The sequence below is a fragment of the Wickerhamomyces ciferrii genome, contig 00242 (assembly GCF_000313485.1).
Source record: "Wickerhamomyces ciferrii WGS project CAIF00000000 data, strain NRRL Y-1031 F-60-10, contig 00242, whole genome shotgun sequence".
NCBI lineage: Eukaryota > Fungi > Ascomycota > Saccharomycetes > Phaffomycetales > Wickerhamomycetaceae > Hansenula > Hansenula ciferrii.
The window spans coordinates 1-19,958 of record NW_011887498.1 but is presented as its reverse complement, the minus strand read 5'-3'; the positions used below and the strand labels follow the sequence as shown (position 1 = coordinate 19,958).

Sequence of the window (19,958 nt, the reverse complement as noted above, 5' to 3'; positions counted from 1 at the left end):
AAGTTGACATGTTTACCGTTGTTTTTTCCAGCACACCAGAAAGGCCGCGACCAAAAAAAAAAATATACCGTTGATCTTTAATCGGGATTCTGATATTATATATCAATCAATTGGTGATACGCAAATGTTACTGCAGGACAAAAGTGGTCTATAAGTGAACAAATACAGGCAGTTTTCATGATTAAGTATCTATATATCATATATACGATTGTGGAAGTCACTGGAGAAACTTGTTCAAGCTTCTTGCAATCCAGTCTCATCTGGTTTGAACCACTCTTTACGCAAAGTATCCCAAACATCTTTCGCTAAAAATGTAGCGCGGTCCTCTGTATCAGCTCTAGCTTCGATGTAAATTTTCAATTTTGGTTCAGTTCCTGATCCTCTCATTGTGAATCTAATGTACTCGGTATTATTATCAGTCAGAAGCTTTGCGGTGATCATTTGTGAAGAAGAATCAATTGGTAATAAAGGGACATTGTTGATAGTATCTGATTCAAATCCTATAGTTAAATCCCTCCAATATGTTATCGAATACTGACCTAGGTGATCTGGGAAGCTAGCAGATCCGACCTTTTTTTCATGACGAATAGTATCAAAAATTATTTTGGTGAGCGGTAATTGTGGAACAATGTAATAAGAATTGTATTCTTTGAAATATCCAAAGTTTTCGAATCCTTTTTCTAATACTTCAATAGCAGATGTGTTATTTTCTTTCCAGAATTGGACCATTTGCAAGAAAACGACAGCTGCAGCTATACCATCTTTATCATGGATACCATTGAACATAAAGCCAATAGCTTCTTCATATCCAAATGGAACCTTATATCCTTGTTTCTCTAAATCTATGGCTTTGTTCCCAATCCATTTAAATCCAGTCAAAGTATCTGCATAATTCAGCCCACGTTTAAGGCACATTGAAGCGATCATTTGAGAGGAAACAGTAGAATTTATAAAATAAACCTTGGATAATTCACCCTCATATGTGTTATAAATATAATCTGCAAATAAAAATCCAATCTCATTACCTGTCAATTGTCTCCATTTTCCATTAGTTTTGACTGCAGCTGAAAATCTATCTGCATCAGGGTCATTTGCTAAAACAAGATCAATACCTTGCTCATCAGCTTTCTTCATGGCAAGATCTAGAGCGCCCTTTTCTTCAGGATTTGGGAATTTAACTGTTGGAAAATATGGATCAGGTTGTGCTTGCTCTCCCACAGTAAGCAAAGAGTTAGTACCTAGCATACTAATGACTTTGCTGAAAACTTCTAATCCAACACCATGCATTGGTGTATAAATGAATTTCACATCTGGGACTTTTGTCTTCAAAAGGTTAGCATTTATATGCAATAAATATGCTGTAAGTATTTCTTCTTTAGAAAATAATAGACTTTTGTTTTCTTTAGAAATTTTGAAAACATTATCAATATCCCATGCATTATCTGCTGGTCTCAAGTTTTGAAGAATTGATTCGGCAATTGATTGATCATATGGTGGTATTATTTGACATCCATTATTCCAGTATACTTTGTATCCGTTATCCTGGGCTGGATTGTGACTTGCTGTTATCATAATACCACAATCTGATTTGAAATAGTCAACTGCAAACGGAACTAAAGGAGTTGGTACGATATCACTTCCCTTTCCCTCTATAAATGATTCCAAATAATAAACTTTGAACCCTTTTAGTAGAAACGCAGTGGCTGTAATATCAGCAAACCTTTTTGAGTTCAACCTATGATCATGACCAATAACGACTGATTGTTGAGTCTTTGTATTCAGGGAAGTAATATAACTAGCTAACCCTTGTGAAGCTTGTAAAATTGTGACATCGTTCAATCTGTTGAAACCCGCTTCCATTTTAGCACGTAGACCAGCTGTTCCGAAAGCTATGCGGTCACGTAATCTATCATTCAATCCTTGCTCGTCCCCAATTAGTTGAAGTTCTATAATTTCCTGTCTAGTTTGTGGATTCTTTTAGGCAATGTTAGATAACGATTTAAAAACTGTTGGTTCTGAAACGACTCACAATATCAATTCTGAGCCATTGCTCGACTAGCTCATCAGTGGTGATTTTGTAGGACATTTTTGAGAGACTTTAAATTGCCTTGAGACCTGTATGGGTTCTTCTTTGAATTGTAAACAAGTTCAAATCAGTAAATCGTATACTAGTTTTGCTTTCGAGATGCAATTGTTATCGGTAAGGGCAGTATATAGATACGAATTTGATATGAAATATCAGATACTATATAAACAAATTAGTAAGGTTAGTCTTGTTCTACTAGTAAAGATCTATAGCTCATAAAATATGATCAGAACTTGATATATATTTATAAAATTATTCGTCATCTCCGTCAAGCTCCAGCATCAATTCGGCTGCAAAATCGTCATCATCATCACTTTCATCATTTTCTTCTGAGTCCAGTTTTCTTCTTTTATATTCATCAGCATTTGAATCTCCATCAATACCACGTTTATTAGAATTTTTACCTTCGATATCGTCTTCTTCCTCATCACTATCTGAGTTCAAGAATTCTTCAACTTCGTCGTCAATATCCAACCAATTCATGTTACCACCTAACAAATTATCATTTTCAATATTGTTTTCAATATCATTTAATTTTTCCTCTGAATTTTTAAGCTTTTCTTGGTATTTCTCAACTTCTTTTTCTGGTAAATATCTTTCCTTGGGTATTTTAATTTCGAAAGGTATGTCATCTGCTGGTCTCCAATTTGACATACTGTCAAACAACCAATTTGGATGGACCACCTTTACATTGGGTATCATTGTTTTAGCAAGTCTAGCTTTGTATGTATGGGGGCTTTTTGTAATAACATGTGTGGTTTCCATTGTGATATCAGTGCTGACTGAAGCGCCAAATGACTTCACCCAAATCACAATATGTTCGTTATTGATGTTTCCACCTATTGGGAATAGCCCTGAGAACACAAAATTGAAACCTCCGAACACTTCGTGCTTTTTCTGTGGTAATATTTCTTTGACATCTGGGTGCGTTTGGTTTTTTTTGAGTATTGAGTAAAATGTTTCATGAATCTCATTCAATGCTTTTTCTAGACCAACCAATTCATCATCGTCATCATATAACAATCTATCAATCCCATGCTTATTTTTAGCTTCTGAAAGTTTATCCAGATTCTTCTGTAGCTTTTCCATGGGTCTTTCAGACTTTTGTTGTTCAAGTGAAGCTTCTCTTTCAGAAGAGCGAGCAGCCGCTAATTCTGCTGTCTGTTCTTCAGAAAGCTCCAAATCTTTATTATCTTCAGCTTTTTGTTTGATTTGCTGGTCTTCTTTAATCTCTTCGATCTTGCGTTCCAAGTTTTGTGACTCTTTGGAATTTTCTGATCCCTGTAATTCTTCAATCAGCTGTTCCTCAAGCTTCTCAATTGAACCATGCCCTTTTGTTGGACCTAATAAAGATTTTTGTTTTGGTAAAAAGTTCGAATTTATATCACCGATACCAACAAAGAAGTCAAAAGGAACGACTTTGATTAAATGATCGCTCCAGTTCCAAACGTCACCTCGATCATCGATGATAACGACCATTGAAGTATCAGTCGGAAACAATCTTTCTAATGATTTTTGAGTTAAAGATCCACTTTCATCTCTTGATAAGATTCTTTCACCAAAGTATTCACCATCGGGATCTATGATTTTGGCAATAGATCTGGCATATTCCTTCGTACCCATAGTGTATATATGTAGCTCATAAATTTTGGCAATTCTCTTCAAAAAATCTTCTAAGCCAGGTCTCATCTTAACATAATACCATCTTTTGTGAGTTGGGGGTCTCGGTCCTTGATATCCTGGTGGTAATATTGGTTCCTCTTCTAATGAAAAATATTGAACATCTTTTAGAGACGGAAAATTTGGATTACTTTGGTCATTCATCCATTCACCAATTGTAGGATCCACTGTGGCATGAATGACAGTCTGATCTAAATCAACAACTAGAATCAATTTATTCTCTTTGATCAAATTTTTTGTCATCAGTTGTTCAACTTTTTGAGCCTCGCTCTTAGAGATCTTTAAATCACTTGTTCCATGAGACATTGAAATTGGAGCACGGTCTTCATATTTGAAGCCTGAATAATCAGTTTCTTCATCTAATGATTTACCACATAAAGCGCATAGACCACCATACTGTATGGAATGTGTGCAAGGTTCAATGATTTTGGCAATTTCTTGATCTTGGGATATAACTTCATCACCATTTCTGATAAGAACTTCTTCAACAACACCATCAATTGGTGATTCATAAGATCCTACCAAGTCTACTCTGACTTTATTTTTGGAGATATAACTTTTATTGTCTTCGTCATAATCTGATGCAGCTTCTGGAGCGTCCTGAAACTCCCAATATGTATACCGTATTACCTGTTGATGTTTTGAAACTGTTTCGCCCTTTCTAATAAGAACGGAAAAAACATTGATAGGGAAAGGGGTCGACTCTGGCAACTTCAATGCTGTAGCCTCACTCATTTTCACTATTTTTTCTTAGGAATAAAATTGAACTAATGTATTACCAATTGAGTACTTCTCTATGTCCTTCGTTTTGTTTTGATACTGGGTAGTTTATTTATTTTGGTAATAACTACAGTAACGCAAAAGTCCATATAAAAATTGCTCCGAGTGGTGTTTGGGTGTTCATGATATATACAGGGGCTAAAAGTAAATTAAAAGCTTTTATCGAGAATTTCATAGAGATCTACAATATTATATCATTTCATGGGCATTCATTAAGCTAATAGATTTATCAAATTGGCACATCATCAAACATGTCTTCATCTTCATCTTCGTCATCATCATCTTCAGGAACAGGCGCAGTACTTGGAAGTTGACTTGTGTTAATGTTACTTGAATCCTCTTGATTGTTTTCACTCAGAATCGGATCTTTTCCGTTTGGTTGTTCACTGCTCATATCTATAGAGTTACCATTAGGTTCAATTGAATTTTCTTGATTATGTGACTCACCTTCTGATTGTCTATCGCTAGTTTCTGGTGTTGACTTTAGAATCTGCGAAGTTGTTGGTTCGGGTTGTTCAACATTTGTTTCTTGAGTATTGTTACCTGTCTGTTCTATTATGAGATCTTCTTGCATGGCTTCATCTTTTGGCTCTTCATTTGCCCCTTCAAATGTTATAGCTGGATCACCGCCAATGTCAGTTGCTTCGAAGTTCTCAAAATTATCGAAATTCTCGAAATTATCAAAATTATCAAAATCGTTAACATCAGCAGCTTTTTGGGCTTTGAGTTCATCTCTTCTTTTATCTTCTTCTTCTTGTAGTTGCTGCCTCTCAATTTGTCTCTTAGCTTTCTTTTTCTTCAAGTTTTGTAGTGAAAAAAGTGTTTTTTTGAACTCTTTCTCTAAATAAATTTCCGGTGAAACGTTTTCATTATTTTCATCCTGTCCATATGCAGAGAGTTTATCCACAATTTCAAAATATTCACTATCAACTTTCTTTAACTTCTTTTCCCTTTCAGCTTTCTTTGTTTCATAAAATTTTAGTCTGGCAGACGTATATGCAATTATATCAAACTTCTTTTCATTAGCACTCCATATATCGACTTTACCCTCTCCGTTTTCTTCCAATGGTTTCTCTTCTTTAATTTCCTCCGTTTTATCTTCTTCTGACTCCTCGATGTCAATATCTTCCACTCTGTCACTCTTTTTATTGTGTTTCAACAAATTTTCTATAGCATTTTCACCAAATTTACTCTCTTCAACTAACTTTTGTCTAACCAATTTTTGGTCTGATATTCTATCCAGATATTTAGGAGACTTTCTATAGGTATGGTCTGGTGGAAAATCCGGTAGCCATTCTGGAATTATCTCATTTCTCTTGTGTTGTGCCGGTATTAATTTTGTTAAATCTTGGTCAATTGCAAAGAAAACAAATGAAGGATCTTGAATATCAATGTCTTCCACCACTTCTTCATGTTCAGGTCTTGCTCTTTTAGCCAAATCTTCCAATCCTTTTCTCTCACCCACTACTTTGTTGTCTGATTTCTTAGAGCGTATTAGTTCATCCTCTAATTCACCTGTGCTTATGTTATAGTCTCTTAAGAGTAACCTCAGATCTTTTGGTGAAGCTTTGAATCTTCTTTGTGTTTGTGTTATTTTTTGTAACCCATGTAGCAAACCATCAATGTACTGAGTCACAAGATCAAATAAGTCATCTAGTGCGCTCTTTGTGAAATTTATATCTAATGACTTGAGATGTAACGCGATGGCTCGTTGTGTTAGAAGTTCCATGGGATCTAATTCATCCTGCCTTATTTTCGTGGGTATTTCTCGTAATGATTTGATATCAATTTTTTGTGTTGTTTCACTCTCTACCTTTGGAGCTGGAGCTGGTACACCGGTCTCCTTTTCTTGCGCTGAAGACATGAAATTTGGTTGTTTGATCAAAATTGTTGTATAATTCGTTTGTTTTGAAGCTTAAACAAATTGTAGTAACCGAAAACTCGAGATTTTCTTAAGTCGAAATTATCAACACTTTCGGTAAGTGCAACAACCAAAACAATAAATTCAATTCTACACGTAAAACAAATAATCAAAAGGTCATTAAGCTAAATATCAAAATTATACAAATAGGAACAAATTTATTATTTTTACTATCAGATCTAGATACCTGAAAGTAAGTTCTCAACAGCTCCTTGAACACTACCACCACTTCTTCTTAATGCACGAACATTACTATCGAAATCGCTGAATCCCATATCATTCAATTGTCTCAATTGAGATTCATATCTTTCTTCTGGAGGTCTGGTATCTTCCTGTTGTGGGGCACCTCCAAAAGCATTACCACCAAAACCACCAGCACCACCGCCAAGTATGGATTGTAATAGAGTTGGATCAAAAGCTGCAGCTCCACCAGCATTTTGTCCACCGGCGCCACCAGCACCTTGGTTACCAAATAATGCAAATGGATTAGCTGGTGGTGCACCACCTGGAAATAAAGCAGCAAACGGATTAGCTGCTGGATTGGAATTAGTAGTGTTACCAGTATTTGATTCTCTATTAGTTTCTGATGATTCTGTAGTTGGGTTTTCACCTGGTGCTGGGAAACTAGCTGGTTGTTGTGGACCACCACCAAACATTCTTTGCATTTCTCTCATTTGTCTCATCATTTGAGGATTTGATATCATTTGTCTAAATTGATCACTTTGCATCATTTGACGAACTTGAGGACCCATACTACGTAATTGTGGATTTGATTCAATCATATAATCTAACATCTGAGGATTTCTTAATAATTCATTCATGCTTGATTGAAACATTGGATTTTCCATCATTCTTTCCATCTCGTCTTCATTAGGTAAGGCACCCATACCACCATCTGGTCCAAATAATGACTCTGAAGGTAGTTGAGCTAGGCCTGCATAACGAGCACCTGTTAACCCAGCTAAAGGATTGAAAGCACCTTGACCAGATGCAATATTTGAAGGTACAGATTGAGCAGATGAATTGGTAGTAGTGTCATTTGATCCTGCATTTGCTGTTGTTGATGGTGTAGCACTACTTGTAGTGTTAGGAGTTGATTGTCTAGCACCTGCACTTTTAACTAAATGGATAGTATGACCAGTTTTGATTTTATAAACTTCTATAGCATCTTGATCTTTTAAGACACGACCTGAATAAATTAAACGTTGTCTATCAGCAGGGACTTCTGATTCTGCAGCAATTTTTTCTTTCAATTCAGCAACAGTTAATGATACAGGAATTGTGAATTCATATTTTTTATCAACTGAAGATCTATATTTAACATGATTGTTAGCATTTGATTTAGTGTTAATAACGAATAGTTAAGTTAATACTCACTTGATATTAACAGTGATCTCATTTGTTTCGGACATTTTCTAAAACTCTAATAATTCTCCAAAATGATTACTTCCCTTACTTCTATAGAGTATTGAAATCAATTGGGTTTTACCGAATGTTATAGGTGGATTCGCCTCTTTTAATTATCAGAGACTTTTGGAAGATTACAGAACTAACGATGGCGATAATTCAAAGAGGACCGATTTCCGAGCAGAAATGAATGGATTATGTAATATTCCGACCTTTAAATTCTCTAAATTAATGATTAAAACAGTGTAATTAAAAGCAAATATTAGAGTAATTTTAAGCTTCGAATAATTTAAAAAAGCATTCCAAGTCCATAATGCTGGTTTTTTAGCATAAAATTTTTAGAGAAATTTTTTTATGAATTTTAAAATCAAATATAAAATTTACTTGGTACAATTTATTTTGAAATCCAAAAAAACTAAATTTTTTTTTTGGAAATTGTCAATTATTAAGCTATAATATATTGAATTATCACCAGCTAATTATATAGTACTTGTAATTGGGAGAATTAAATTCAAGTTTGGCGTATTAAAATCAATTTATTGACTTTAGGCTAAATTGATTACTAATATATTACCAATCATATCTCGTAAAAATGATGTATGCAAGTTTTCGGGTAAAGCACTAAGATATAACAATTACAAATGGAGTTTTACAAATGTATAACTTTCAACAATAACGAAAAAGTATAGTTGATAAGAAGTAAAAAAAGCTTCTATTCAGATATTCTACATTTCTATGATATAAGTTTATATAATATTGTAATCAAAACTAAATTAAAAAAGATACAAAATCAAACAGACTTAACAAAGTAATGTTATGGGAATTTTGATAGAAAGACCACCATGTTGTTGGATATATTTATGAATTAAAACGCAAGTATTTTTTGAAACACCAACCCCCAGTTTACCCAAAATTGCATCCTTAAGACTTGTCTTTTGAGTATAATAGCTTTTATTCTTATCCCCATTTACTTGATCATGTATAATATCAACATCCAATATGTAAATATTTTGTAAAGTACATGAATGAAACGTCGGTTCCAATTTTTGTTGTGCTAAATGAGGAATCTCAACGTATATATCTTTTATCAGTGATCCATCGCTGTGATATCCAGGTCTCCATTCAGCTTCTGTAACTTCAAATCTTAAAGTCTTACCTCTGATGGTGACCTTTTTGTGGTCTCCTATTGATTCAACAGACAAATCCTTGAATATTGGGCTTGCTGTAGGTTGGACACAACCAGATGATTGAATAATGAACTGTGTTAACTCAGCATGGTATTTGAACTGTGGTAAAATAGAAGGATCTTTTGCTTCAAATTTGATACTTATTTGTGCTTTTGAGGTTTCATTTTGAGTTGATATGCTAATTGGAGCTGGTAATTCCATTAAGGTTGTCAGAGTACCAATTATTTCTCCATTTTTTCTCAGTGAGGTTCTTTGAACTTTGAGTAGCTCATTATTAGGTGCAAAATCAGTCATTGAATAATAATTTGCAATATCTAATGATGATTCATTGAGGTTTGTTGGAACTGGTGTAAAGAAATTTTGAACTGAAATATTTAGCATTCTCTTCATTATTACATGAACATCTGTGTTCCTATGTGTCTTTTGATTGATTGTAGCAGTGATATAGTAAACAACACAGAATTTATTTAAAGGGAGATCTTTATAAGAAGGATATTGAGGGCATTCTGTGGGATTAACACCAAAATTATCTGTACCTGAAAACACTAGTGAGCATAATCTTGGGGAGGCAAATGAAGGTGGTAACTGTTTATGAAAGTCAATATTGTGTGGACAAGTATTATCAAACAATTCTGTGGGTAGTTCAAAATGGAATGGAAATCTCATTTTCTTTTCAAAAGGTCCTGAAATATCATGAATATCATCATTCATAGTGAACAATGTCTTTGTCTTACCACCGACATCATTAATTATTTTGCATTGTAGAGAGATTGAAATTTCATTGAATTTGATTGAATCTTTTGGAGTTGCATCAAATGGTGGGACAACCAGTACTTCACCGTTTACAGAATCACCAGGTCTATATGAATGTGAAATACCACTTGATGAGTATGATTCAGAGTCTAAAGGTTGATCCATTTGTATTTCCATTTTATACTTTTTGATTGTTGAAGAGGTTGGTAAATCCAATGTCATCAATTGTGTTCCTGACTCAATGGAAGGCGGATCACTAGTGGAATGCGTGGAGGACATGGGTATTATTTGATATTGTTGTTATTGAACAATTTGCTGATGTTTATAACATTATTATCAATAAATCAGCAATATGTCAGGATCATGTCAATATATATATAATTATTAATATTCATAAGAATCCAAACTTTAAACCTCATGCCTTTTGCAGTGCACACTGCATGTGACTCAAATAACACAAATATAACGGTATTTCACAAAATTAAAGCAGTCCTGAGTCCTGAGCCCTATCTTAATTATTGCCCAAGTTGGTAATCTGATTCCCGCATTACAGCGACACGAAGCGGAAATGGGCCAATGACATTCACTTTATGAGAGGGGGTACACTGTACTGTATCAGTTATCCCATTTCATTGAAATTTATAACATCTACTTGACTTTTTGATTTAGGATTTATTCATTGTCAAAAAACCGAAGTCAAAATTGCACGTATTACAAATCATAAATATTCACTAAGCACAACCACCAATTTGACTCATATTGGTCGAAATAATAATATTGCTTTGTAATGAATCATAGGGATAATCTTGTTTGTTGCGTTGTTGCAATTTGCGATAATTTATACTTAAGCGGTTTGAAATATTAGTCATCTATAAAATAATTGATAAATATTGATCGGTACAAGTCATTTAGTAAGGTTGATAAAAATTGAAGGGATAGAAGTATGCTTTAGTTGATAATTGGAAAGCAACATTAAAATTTGAAGATCAGCATATCAAGTTTGGTTTGTTTCATCTGTTTCATTAATTTTAGGCACGATTAATGTAAAACTAAATTGACGGTCTTATTTTTTTACCATTAATTTTCAATTTCGCACACACCAGCTATACAGTATACATGCGCATTTAATTCCAGATTTGACTATACCCGATTTTTCGAAGTTATAAAGTACAGCTAATGTCGTATATAGTCGATTATTTGATACAAATCTGAGCAAATTATAAGTTATAAGATAGAAATATCAAAACGAACTAGCATATAATACATCTCCTATATATATATAAACAAATAATTAATTAAGTGATTACCAATGAGTAATACAAACAAATAAAAACACAGTAGTGTAAAAAGGTTCTAAAGAAAGGTAATGTTTAAAAACGTATGGCAAATCATTGTCGGCTTCTATTAAAAGGCAAAATTGTATTCTCTATCGTTCCTTTACCGTTCAAATCATTCATAATCAATTTTATATCATTATATTTTGGTGATTGATTTAAATGTTGTTGATTAAGTATTTGGTTTGTAGATTGTGGAGATTGTGAATTTGAATGTTGAGGATGAATGTGATGTTGATGATGTTGCATTTGTTGTAAATGTGGAATCTGCTGACTTTGATGTGTTTGTTGTTGATTTGGTGGTGCAAAATGCCCTAATGTTGGATATTGTGAAGGTTGAATATGTTGATGTGATTGTTGTTGATGAGGATCATGATTAGCAATATAATGCATTTGATTCAATTGCGTGAGTTGTGAGATTTGTTTTTCATAACTTTGATTTTGATTATACGTTTGTTGAACAATATAATCATGACTATTCAATAGTTGTTGATTATTAGTTGGTGATATTGAATTTGGATTTGTAGCATCAACTGCACTTATAAGGCTTGAGTCTTCAGGAGTTTTGGCATTAATATCATCAATTTTTGAAGTACTTTTGCTACCCTTCTTACGACCACTACCAGCTTTACGACCATCAGCCAGAGTTTTACCAATAGCTTTACCACCAGATCCTTTCTTACGACCACTACCAACTTTTCTACCTTCTGCTAAAGTCTTTGCAGTACCTTTTTTCCTACCACTCCCTGGTTTTCTACCTTCAGTTAACTTTTTTGCCATATTGTGTTGTTGTTTTTGTTTTTAAATGGATAAAATGAGTACTTTTATATTTGCATTTACCACTAGGCTTGTATTGCTTAATAATAATGATTTATTTATTTACCACTTGTGTCTGTTATCAAATATTTCTCGCGACTTTATTATGGAAAGACGCGATGTGATGTTTTCTTGGTCTGAGATGAGCCTAAATAAATGACTTTTGATACTTCAAATGATTATTGTGATGAATATCTGGTTATACTGATGTTCCCAACACACTATTATCCTATCCTCTTATAATCCAAGTTTTGGTGTACCTTTTCAACTATTAAAGTTAATGAAAAGACGTATAATGTGAAGTTTTTTTTTTAATTTTTTGCGTTTTTTTTTTTAAATTCTAATGTTTTATCTAACGATTTTCTAAAGATTTCATAGTATACTTTAATCATTACACTTTAATTACCTTATTGGGAAGTCTACGAATACAATAGTAATTTTCAGCTCATCGCTGTTAAAATTGAGATGCCGTATATTGTATGCAAAAATGTGGAACATTGGTAAATTGAAAGGTGTAAAAAATGGAAAAATTGGAAGAAATCTATCATCTATTCAATCAAGATATAAGACCAGAAAAGGTTCACATTCCCAGTATTTACTTCAAAACTGCTGCTGTATAGAAGGTATTCATCAAAGCGGTTGAAATAAGACTAGGTGATTTAACTGGTGCGCGTGGAATATCGGTTTTAGCTTATAGGTCTTAGAAACTATCTAGAAGCTGAATAAACAACTGGATTATACTAGAGTGAATTACAAAAAATTTGCATGTCAAAGGTAGAGAACAATGAAATTAACAATCAATCATCAATACCACAACATCCAACTATTAGTCCAAGTCATCAAGGCCAAAGTGGACATCCTGGCTCCAAAAGCTACAGAAATAATGAACAATTAAGCGCTGATCATGAAGAAGAAAAATTTGAAGAATTAGTTGAAGAAGAAAATCAATATGGCCCTGAAGATGAAAAGATTGATTATTCAGATATATTTTTGAGAGAATCTAAAGATTTCCAAGAAATCATGTCAAGAATGAATGCTGTTCATATTAATGATAATAAAGTTCAAAATACCTATGTACCAAATGTTGATATTATTGAAAAAAACTTAGATAAAAAAGTTCAAAATAGGTTTGTATTTGATGTTTTACCATCATTTGAAATGTATCGCTCCATTCAATATTCAACTCCAAGATTATCTCATGATGATGCTGATTTACGTGATACACCACCAGATTATTTCAATTATGAAGGTGGTAGTGAACTTTCGCCAACTGGTACAGATACTCCATTAACTTCAATTTCTTCAGCTCCAGTCTCTTCTGCAGTTGGTGGACATAGCCACTTATTATCTTCTATCACAAGACCTTCAAGCTCAAATCCTTTATTGACTACTCAAGAATTTGAAAGAAATATGGTTGATAAATCTCATACTTTAAGAAATATTAATACTCCAAATATTGATATTTCAATCCATGTAACAAAAGATGTTCCACATGCCAATGAAGAAGTTGAATTAGAATCCATATTGAAAGAATATACTTCAGGTGATATTGTCCATGGTTATGTAATTGTGGAAAATTTAACAAATTATGAACTACAATTTGATTTATTCCATTTAACTTTAGAAGGAACAACATGTATTGTTGATTATGAAAATAAAAAGCAAAGTATTAAAAGATTTCTATCGATGATTGATATGAGTGCTAGTTGGTCACATGGTGGTATTTCTCCTTCATCAAACATTGCATTTGAAGTTTTATCAACAGATCATGAAGGTTGTATTTTGGGCTTTAGAAATGATCGTATTTTATCACCACGTACCAAGTATAAGAAATTTTTCACTTTTAAATTCCCATACAAGTTATTAGATACTACATGTCGTCATCAACAAGAAGTTCATACATTATTACCACCAAGTCTTGGTGTTGATACTGTTAAAAATTTTGGTAAATATTCAAGTATTGATGTTAATCCATTATTAAGTTATGGTCATTTAGGTTATAGAGGTTCACCAATCAAAACTCATGATTTTTCAGGTGATAATTTGTCAATATCATATGGTATTAATGCTAAAGTTATTGGAACTTACCCTAAAGATCCTACTAGATTATGTGTTTTAAAACATCAAGAGTATGCGTTAAGGTTTATTCCATTTGGATTTGGTGTACCGTTATTTTCTTCGGAAGAAGAAATAAAATCACTATACTCAAATATGGAACATTCTTTAGAAATGGCTCAACATGCTCTTAGGTTGAATCAAGAAGGTAATAGTAAAGAAGTTGAAGCTTTTGAAATGGAATTGAAGAATAGACAATTATCAACATTGGATTATAGACCTGAAACAACAAAAAAGCATTCATCAAATGATTATAGTAGTTTCCCTATTAGGAATGAAAAATTTGGTAAAGAAGATTATTATAAAGTTGAAACAGTTTTGAATTATATTAAGGATAAAGAGGATAAAAAATCAAATTTTTTAAACAAATTAACGAAAAAATCTAAATCAGAAACAAGTGGTAATAATGGATTAGGAAGTGGTCTTTTAAAAATTTCATCTAAAATCCCCAAAGATGGTTTACCATATCTATCACCAAGTTTATTAAGGAAAACTAATGAATTGAATAAATTAAGTGAAGTTGGTTTACAAAATTATGAAGGATTATCATCATCATTATCAAATAATGAAAAACAAAAATTATCAACATTGAAAATTAAATTAAAATTCATTCCATCAGATAATTATCATGGAATGATTCCTCCAAAAATTAAAACTATTAAGACTTCATTAGTTGCATGGAATATAACTTCATCACTAGCTATTCCAATTAAATTATCTTCAAATATTTTAACATCAAAAGAAGATTTGAATGAAATTAAAAGTAAATCTTTTAAATATTTCAAACAATTTAAAGATCTTGAAGAAAAATTTAAATTAATTGATATGGATATAGATCGTTATTTTGATAAGTTTTTATTAACAGATTTAGAATCAATGACTGATTTAAATATTGAACCATTTCAAATAAATCCTTTTAAACAATCAATAATTAATGAAACGGAATGGGTTAATAATAATAATGAAACAAGTTATGAAGAATTAATCAAAATTATTGAATTGAAATTAGATTATAATGAAGATATTTCAGAAACTTTATTACCAAATTTTCAAACTTGTTTAATATCAAGAGTTTATTGTATTAAAATTGATTTTAAATTTTCAAATGGTCAAACTGAAAAACTTCATATTCCAGTTCGTATTAGAAAATTTGATGATTTTTAATCCTTGAAGAATATTTGATTTAGTACATAACAATACATAATTGATAATATGATAGTCTAGACCTGAACTGGAGTAGTGAATCTCTAATTTAATCATTATAATAATCCCCGGATAGATGGTTAGTAAAGTAAGTTTAGCTGTAGAAGCACTAATTTTAGATTTATTATTATGCAAAACATAACTTGTTGAGCTGCTAAAATTTGGTTTTATACTTTACGAGAAGCTCCGCTTATTACCCAAGTTGGAGATTTGAATCCCATGTGTTGTGACTCGTGAACACTGTGACACCTATGACACCCATTGATTCATAGAACATTTATAACACGGTAATAATTTATTTGCAAAAAATAATATTATCAAGAATTTTGATGAATGTTCTATAACAATCCTGTAAGTTCTATAGCATTTCACATATCACCTAAGCGGTCGCTTTCATAATCAGTACTTGAAAGCGCTTTTACTTTTAGATACAGATAATCTGAGAATTCATATTTCGACACAAGGTGTGGTAAAGAAATGGTATTGAGTCGATAAGTTGAGAGAGCTGTTGATAGCTGAAAGTTAGAGGCAATCGATGGTAAGCTTCTTTAAGGCAGTTGATATCTTTAAGATCCATGTTCAATGTTATCTATATTTGTTATATAATCGCGTCTCCTTAATTATTCAATTAGTAATATACTCGTACAAATACGCGTAACAATTATTTATTCAATTGGTGATTTAATTAAATATGTCATTAATTTGATCAATAATAAACAGCCACGCTGGTCTAGAATCTAGCTGATCTAGATAATTTAAATAAGTATAAATGAATTGAGTACTATATAGTATATAGTATAGCTGGCCATTCGAAACTTGAATCAAGGTTAAAGTCAAAGCTTATCATTCTTAGTAGATCATTATGCAATCATGTTAAACCATCTCCACTAATTAAAATTTTTCATTTGATGTTTGTGATTAATGACATTTCATTTGTAAATTGTGACTCATATATTTTCAAAACGGTTATCTTTTAATCAATCTAGATACTTCCGTGTATTTTATACCAAAAACACGGACTTAATGTAAGTATTAGCTGGATTTGAAAGGAAAATATTTTCACTTATTTTCACACAAGTTAAGAATTATTATATCAATTGGTATTTCTTTGAAAGTTTTGAAAGGGATTCGAATAATGGTGATAAAGATTGTATCGGAGCGGATGCAAATACACTTAAGTGTTACTTGATCAAGACTTAAAACCTTTCCACCTTTATACTTATGAGTGTAGTACTTTACAATTCTATTTATATTACCTTGTCTAACCGTTATTCCATAACCTTGTCTAACCATCTTGATAAAGTTGTTCCCAATTCCCAATGCGTACAATTTTGTGGTTTTTGCATATTTGTTCTGATCTTCGTGCATATATACTAAAATAATTTTTTTCATTATTGGCTTAGAATCAATACAATTGAAATACTTGAAAATGAATAAATAATATAAAAAGAGTATGAATTCCTCAATTGTGAACATCAGCGGTTAGTTCGAAAGGTCATCAAATTACGTATCTCATTCCAATTGACTTATTAAACACAGGTATATCTATCAAATCTACTACCAATAGCTAAAAAGATAATAGATATTCACAATTGATTAAAAACTTCAAAGTCAATTACATAAAAAGAACAAAGAGAAATTATAAACGTACTTTAACATTCTAAAAGAATCCAATATTTTTATGCCAAATAACCAAAACAAAGAAATTAATTCAAAGGTCTCCGTTATTTCTAACCGCTCTGCTAATTCTGCTCCTAGTATCAACAATGGTCAATCAAGTAATTTACATTCACAACAACATGGTCAACATTATCAACAATCGCTACAAAATGATGATTCATTACAATCTCAGCTTGAAAACTATTCATTAAGCGAAGGACGTAATGGGTCATCGAATTCAAAACGTGAAGATGTTGAAACTGCTGCTGCTACTACTGCTACTGCTGCTACGGCTTTGAAAACTAATGATATTGCTCCTGATTATGAAAATGATGATTATTATCACGATGATGAAAGAATTGATTATACAAATGCTTACTTGAGAGAAAACAAAAATTCTCAAGAAATTTTATCAAAATTAAAAGGTAATATAACTGATTTTGATAAAGTTCAAAATGGATTTTCTCAATGGAATTATGATGATAGAATGATGGATAAATTTTCTAAAAAACAATTTGTTTTTGATACTTTACCTTCTTTTGAAATGTTACATTCTATGCAAAATGTTGGTCCTAAATCTTCATTTGAAAATCCTGATAATCATGATTTCCCTCCAGATTATTTCCATCATAATCATCATGCAAGAAATTTGATTTCAAATAATGTTACTGGTGAATCTTCACAAAACTCTGCTCCATCTTATGCTTCTTCTACTTCTTCTACTGGTTATTTTAGTTCCATCGCTGATGATTCAGGTTCTTCAACTTTAAGTGCAAATGATAGTCGTTCTGCTTCAATTTCTGCCCCTGAAGATTTGAATAATCCTTTAATTACTGAAGATTTTGAAAGAAATTTGATTGATAAATCTCATTTATTACCAAATTATGATTCTTTTGATGTTCAAGTTGGTGTTCATGTTACTAAAGATGTTCCTCATCCACATCAAAAAAATGAATTAGAATCAATGTTGAAAGAATATACTTCAGGTGATGTTGTTCATGGGTATGTTACACTTGAAAATTCTTCAGATAAACCTGTTCATTTTCAAATGTTTCATGTTACATTGGAAGGTTATGTTTCAATCATTGATCCAATCAAGAAGAAACAAAGTATCAAAAGATTCTTAACAATGGTTGATATGAGTGCTTCTTGGTCTTATGGATGTGTTTCACCAGCTGCTAATTTACAATATGAAGCTTTTTCAAAAGATGAAGAAGGTTATATCATTGGTTTAAGAAATGATAGAATTTTAGCACCAAAATCAAAATATAAGAAATTTTTCGCTTTTAAAATTCCATATAAATTATTGGATACAACTTGTCGTCATGAACAAGAAATTCATACTTTATTACCACCAAGTTTTGGTGTTGATAGAATTAAGAAGAAAGGTAAATACGCTGAAATTGATATTAATCCAATTTTAAATTATGGTCATTTAGGTACAAGAGGTTCACCAATTTTAACTCGTGATCTTTCAGGTTCAAATAATTCAATATCTTATAGTATTAATGCTAAACTTATTGCAACACATCCTAAAAGACCTAAGAAATTATGTGTTATCAAAGAATTTGAATATCATTTACGTTTCATTCCTTTTGGGTTTGCTGTCCCATTATTTTCATCAAAATCTGCTTTAAATAATTTAACTTCACAAATTGATCATGGTTTTGAAATTGCTAATCATGTATTGAAAATGAAGAAGGAAAATTCAAATGCTACTTTAGAAGATGAAGAAGAATTTATTAGATCTTTAAAAAATAGACAATTATCAACTGTTCGTTCAAATTCATGTTCTAGTATTAGTACTACTAGTGGTTCATCAATTAGAAATAGTGATGTGAATTTCCCATTGAGAAATAAAAATTTTGGTAATGCTGATTTCTCAAGAGTTGAAACTCATTTACAATATTTAAAAAATGATTCATCAAATACAAGATCAAGTTTTTTGAATAGTTTAAAATTAGGAAGTTCTAAAAAAAACACAAATGAATCAAATGGGAAACAAAATGGATTAATAAATATTTCAACAAGAATTCCAAAAGATGGTTTACCATATATTTCACCAAATATGTTAAGAAAGACAAATGAAATTTCTAAATTAAATGAAATTGGTATTCAAAATATTGATAATTTATCATCATCTTTATCTGCAAATGAAAAGAAAAAATTGACATCTTTAAAATTAAATTTATCATTTATTCCATCAGATTTTAGTTCAAATTCAATTGATTTACCAGATTTAAAAAATGTTAAAGCATCTTTATTAAGTTCAAATATTTCATCAACTTCATCAATACCATTAAAATTATCAGCTGATTTCTTTACAGAAAATGGTGCTAAAAATATAAAGAATAAATTTAATAAATTTTTTGAAAATTATAATGAATTATCTGAAGATTTCAAAAAATTAAATTTAGATATTGATCGTTATATTGAACCATCATTATATCGTGATATGATTGCAATGAAAGATCTTCAAGTTGAAAATTCATTAGTTGATTCAATAGATTATTCAATTAAATCACAATCAAATTGGTCAAAAAATTCATCACAATCTAATGAATGGATAAAGCAAGTTGAATTAAATTTAGAATTAAAAAATGATATTGCTGAAACATTAGTTCCAAATTTTCAAACTTGTTTATTATCAAGAGTTTATTGTATTAAAATTGAATTCAAATTTAAAAATGGTCAAGATTGTGAATTAATTGTTCCAATTCGTCTACGTTGTTTCAATGATGATGTCAATTGAACCTTTTAAAACCATATATCTGGTTTGCTCTTTTTTTATATAAAACTTTTCTTTTAATATTCTACTTACTATATACTATACTATACTATACTATACTATGATTTCATTTTGCTAGTAGAACCTTTTGTCATATGATGTTAATGTAATTATGTGCTTGATGTGTAATTCGAAAATCATCATGATGTATTCGGGAGAATGACATACCAGAATTCGATCAGATTAAGTACTATATTTAAACTTAAAAGAAAATTAGCTTCTAGATTTC

The 19,958-nt window shown here is 31.4% G+C and overlaps 7 protein-coding genes across 7 annotated transcripts; 2 read left to right on the top strand and 5 right to left on the bottom strand.

The window, feature by feature from the left end:
• Positions 1 to 234: 234 nt before the first annotated feature.
• On the bottom strand, positions 235 to 1,860 carry PRM15 (phosphoribomutase PRM15; the record flags this gene model as incomplete). Its single annotated transcript, XM_011273469.1, has 1 exon — positions 235 to 1,860. One exon carries the CDS (start codon positions 1,858 to 1,860, stop codon positions 235 to 237), a length of 1,626 nt encoding a protein of 541 aa, XP_011271771.1.
• A 478-nt stretch (positions 1,861 to 2,338) lies between these two features.
• Positions 2,339 to 4,501, bottom strand: FCP1 (protein serine/threonine phosphatase; the record flags this gene model as incomplete). The annotated part of the gene is made up of 1 exon (XM_011273468.1): positions 2,339 to 4,501. The coding sequence occupies one exon, from the start codon at positions 4,499 to 4,501 to the stop codon at positions 2,339 to 2,341; it is 2,163 nt and encodes a 720-aa protein (XP_011271770.1).
• A 274-nt stretch (positions 4,502 to 4,775) lies between these two features.
• On the bottom strand, positions 4,776 to 7,866 carry DSK2 (ubiquitin domain-containing protein DSK2; the record flags this gene model as incomplete). The annotated part of the gene is made up of 3 exons (XM_011273467.1): positions 4,776 to 6,400; positions 6,655 to 7,778; positions 7,841 to 7,866. The coding sequence occupies 3 exons, from the start codon at positions 7,864 to 7,866 to the stop codon at positions 4,776 to 4,778; spliced, it is 2,775 nt and encodes a 924-aa protein (XP_011271769.1).
• An 808-nt stretch (positions 7,867 to 8,674) lies between these two features.
• Positions 8,675 to 10,093, bottom strand: BN7_5947 (uncharacterized protein; the record flags this gene model as incomplete). Its single annotated transcript, XM_011273466.1, has 1 exon — positions 8,675 to 10,093. One exon carries the CDS (start codon positions 10,091 to 10,093, stop codon positions 8,675 to 8,677), a length of 1,419 nt encoding a protein of 472 aa, XP_011271768.1.
• Positions 10,094 to 11,202: 1,109 nt separating this feature from the next.
• Positions 11,203 to 11,928, bottom strand: DAT1 (Dat1p; the record flags this gene model as incomplete). The annotated part of the gene is made up of 1 exon (XM_011273465.1): positions 11,203 to 11,928. The coding sequence occupies one exon, from the start codon at positions 11,926 to 11,928 to the stop codon at positions 11,203 to 11,205; it is 726 nt and encodes a 241-aa protein (XP_011271767.1).
• An 801-nt stretch (positions 11,929 to 12,729) lies between these two features.
• On the top strand, positions 12,730 to 15,243 carry BN7_5945 (Ubiquitin ligase-binding protein; the record flags this gene model as incomplete). The annotated part of the gene is made up of 1 exon (XM_011273464.1): positions 12,730 to 15,243. One exon carries the CDS (start codon positions 12,730 to 12,732, stop codon positions 15,241 to 15,243), a length of 2,514 nt encoding a protein of 837 aa, XP_011271766.1.
• A 1,720-nt stretch (positions 15,244 to 16,963) lies between these two features.
• BN7_5944 (Ubiquitin ligase-binding protein) lies at positions 16,964 to 19,693 on the top strand (the record flags this gene model as incomplete). The annotated part of the gene is made up of 1 exon (XM_011273463.1): positions 16,964 to 19,693. The coding sequence occupies one exon, from the start codon at positions 16,964 to 16,966 to the stop codon at positions 19,691 to 19,693; it is 2,730 nt and encodes a 909-aa protein (XP_011271765.1).
• Between the last annotated feature and the right edge of the window lie 265 nt (positions 19,694 to 19,958).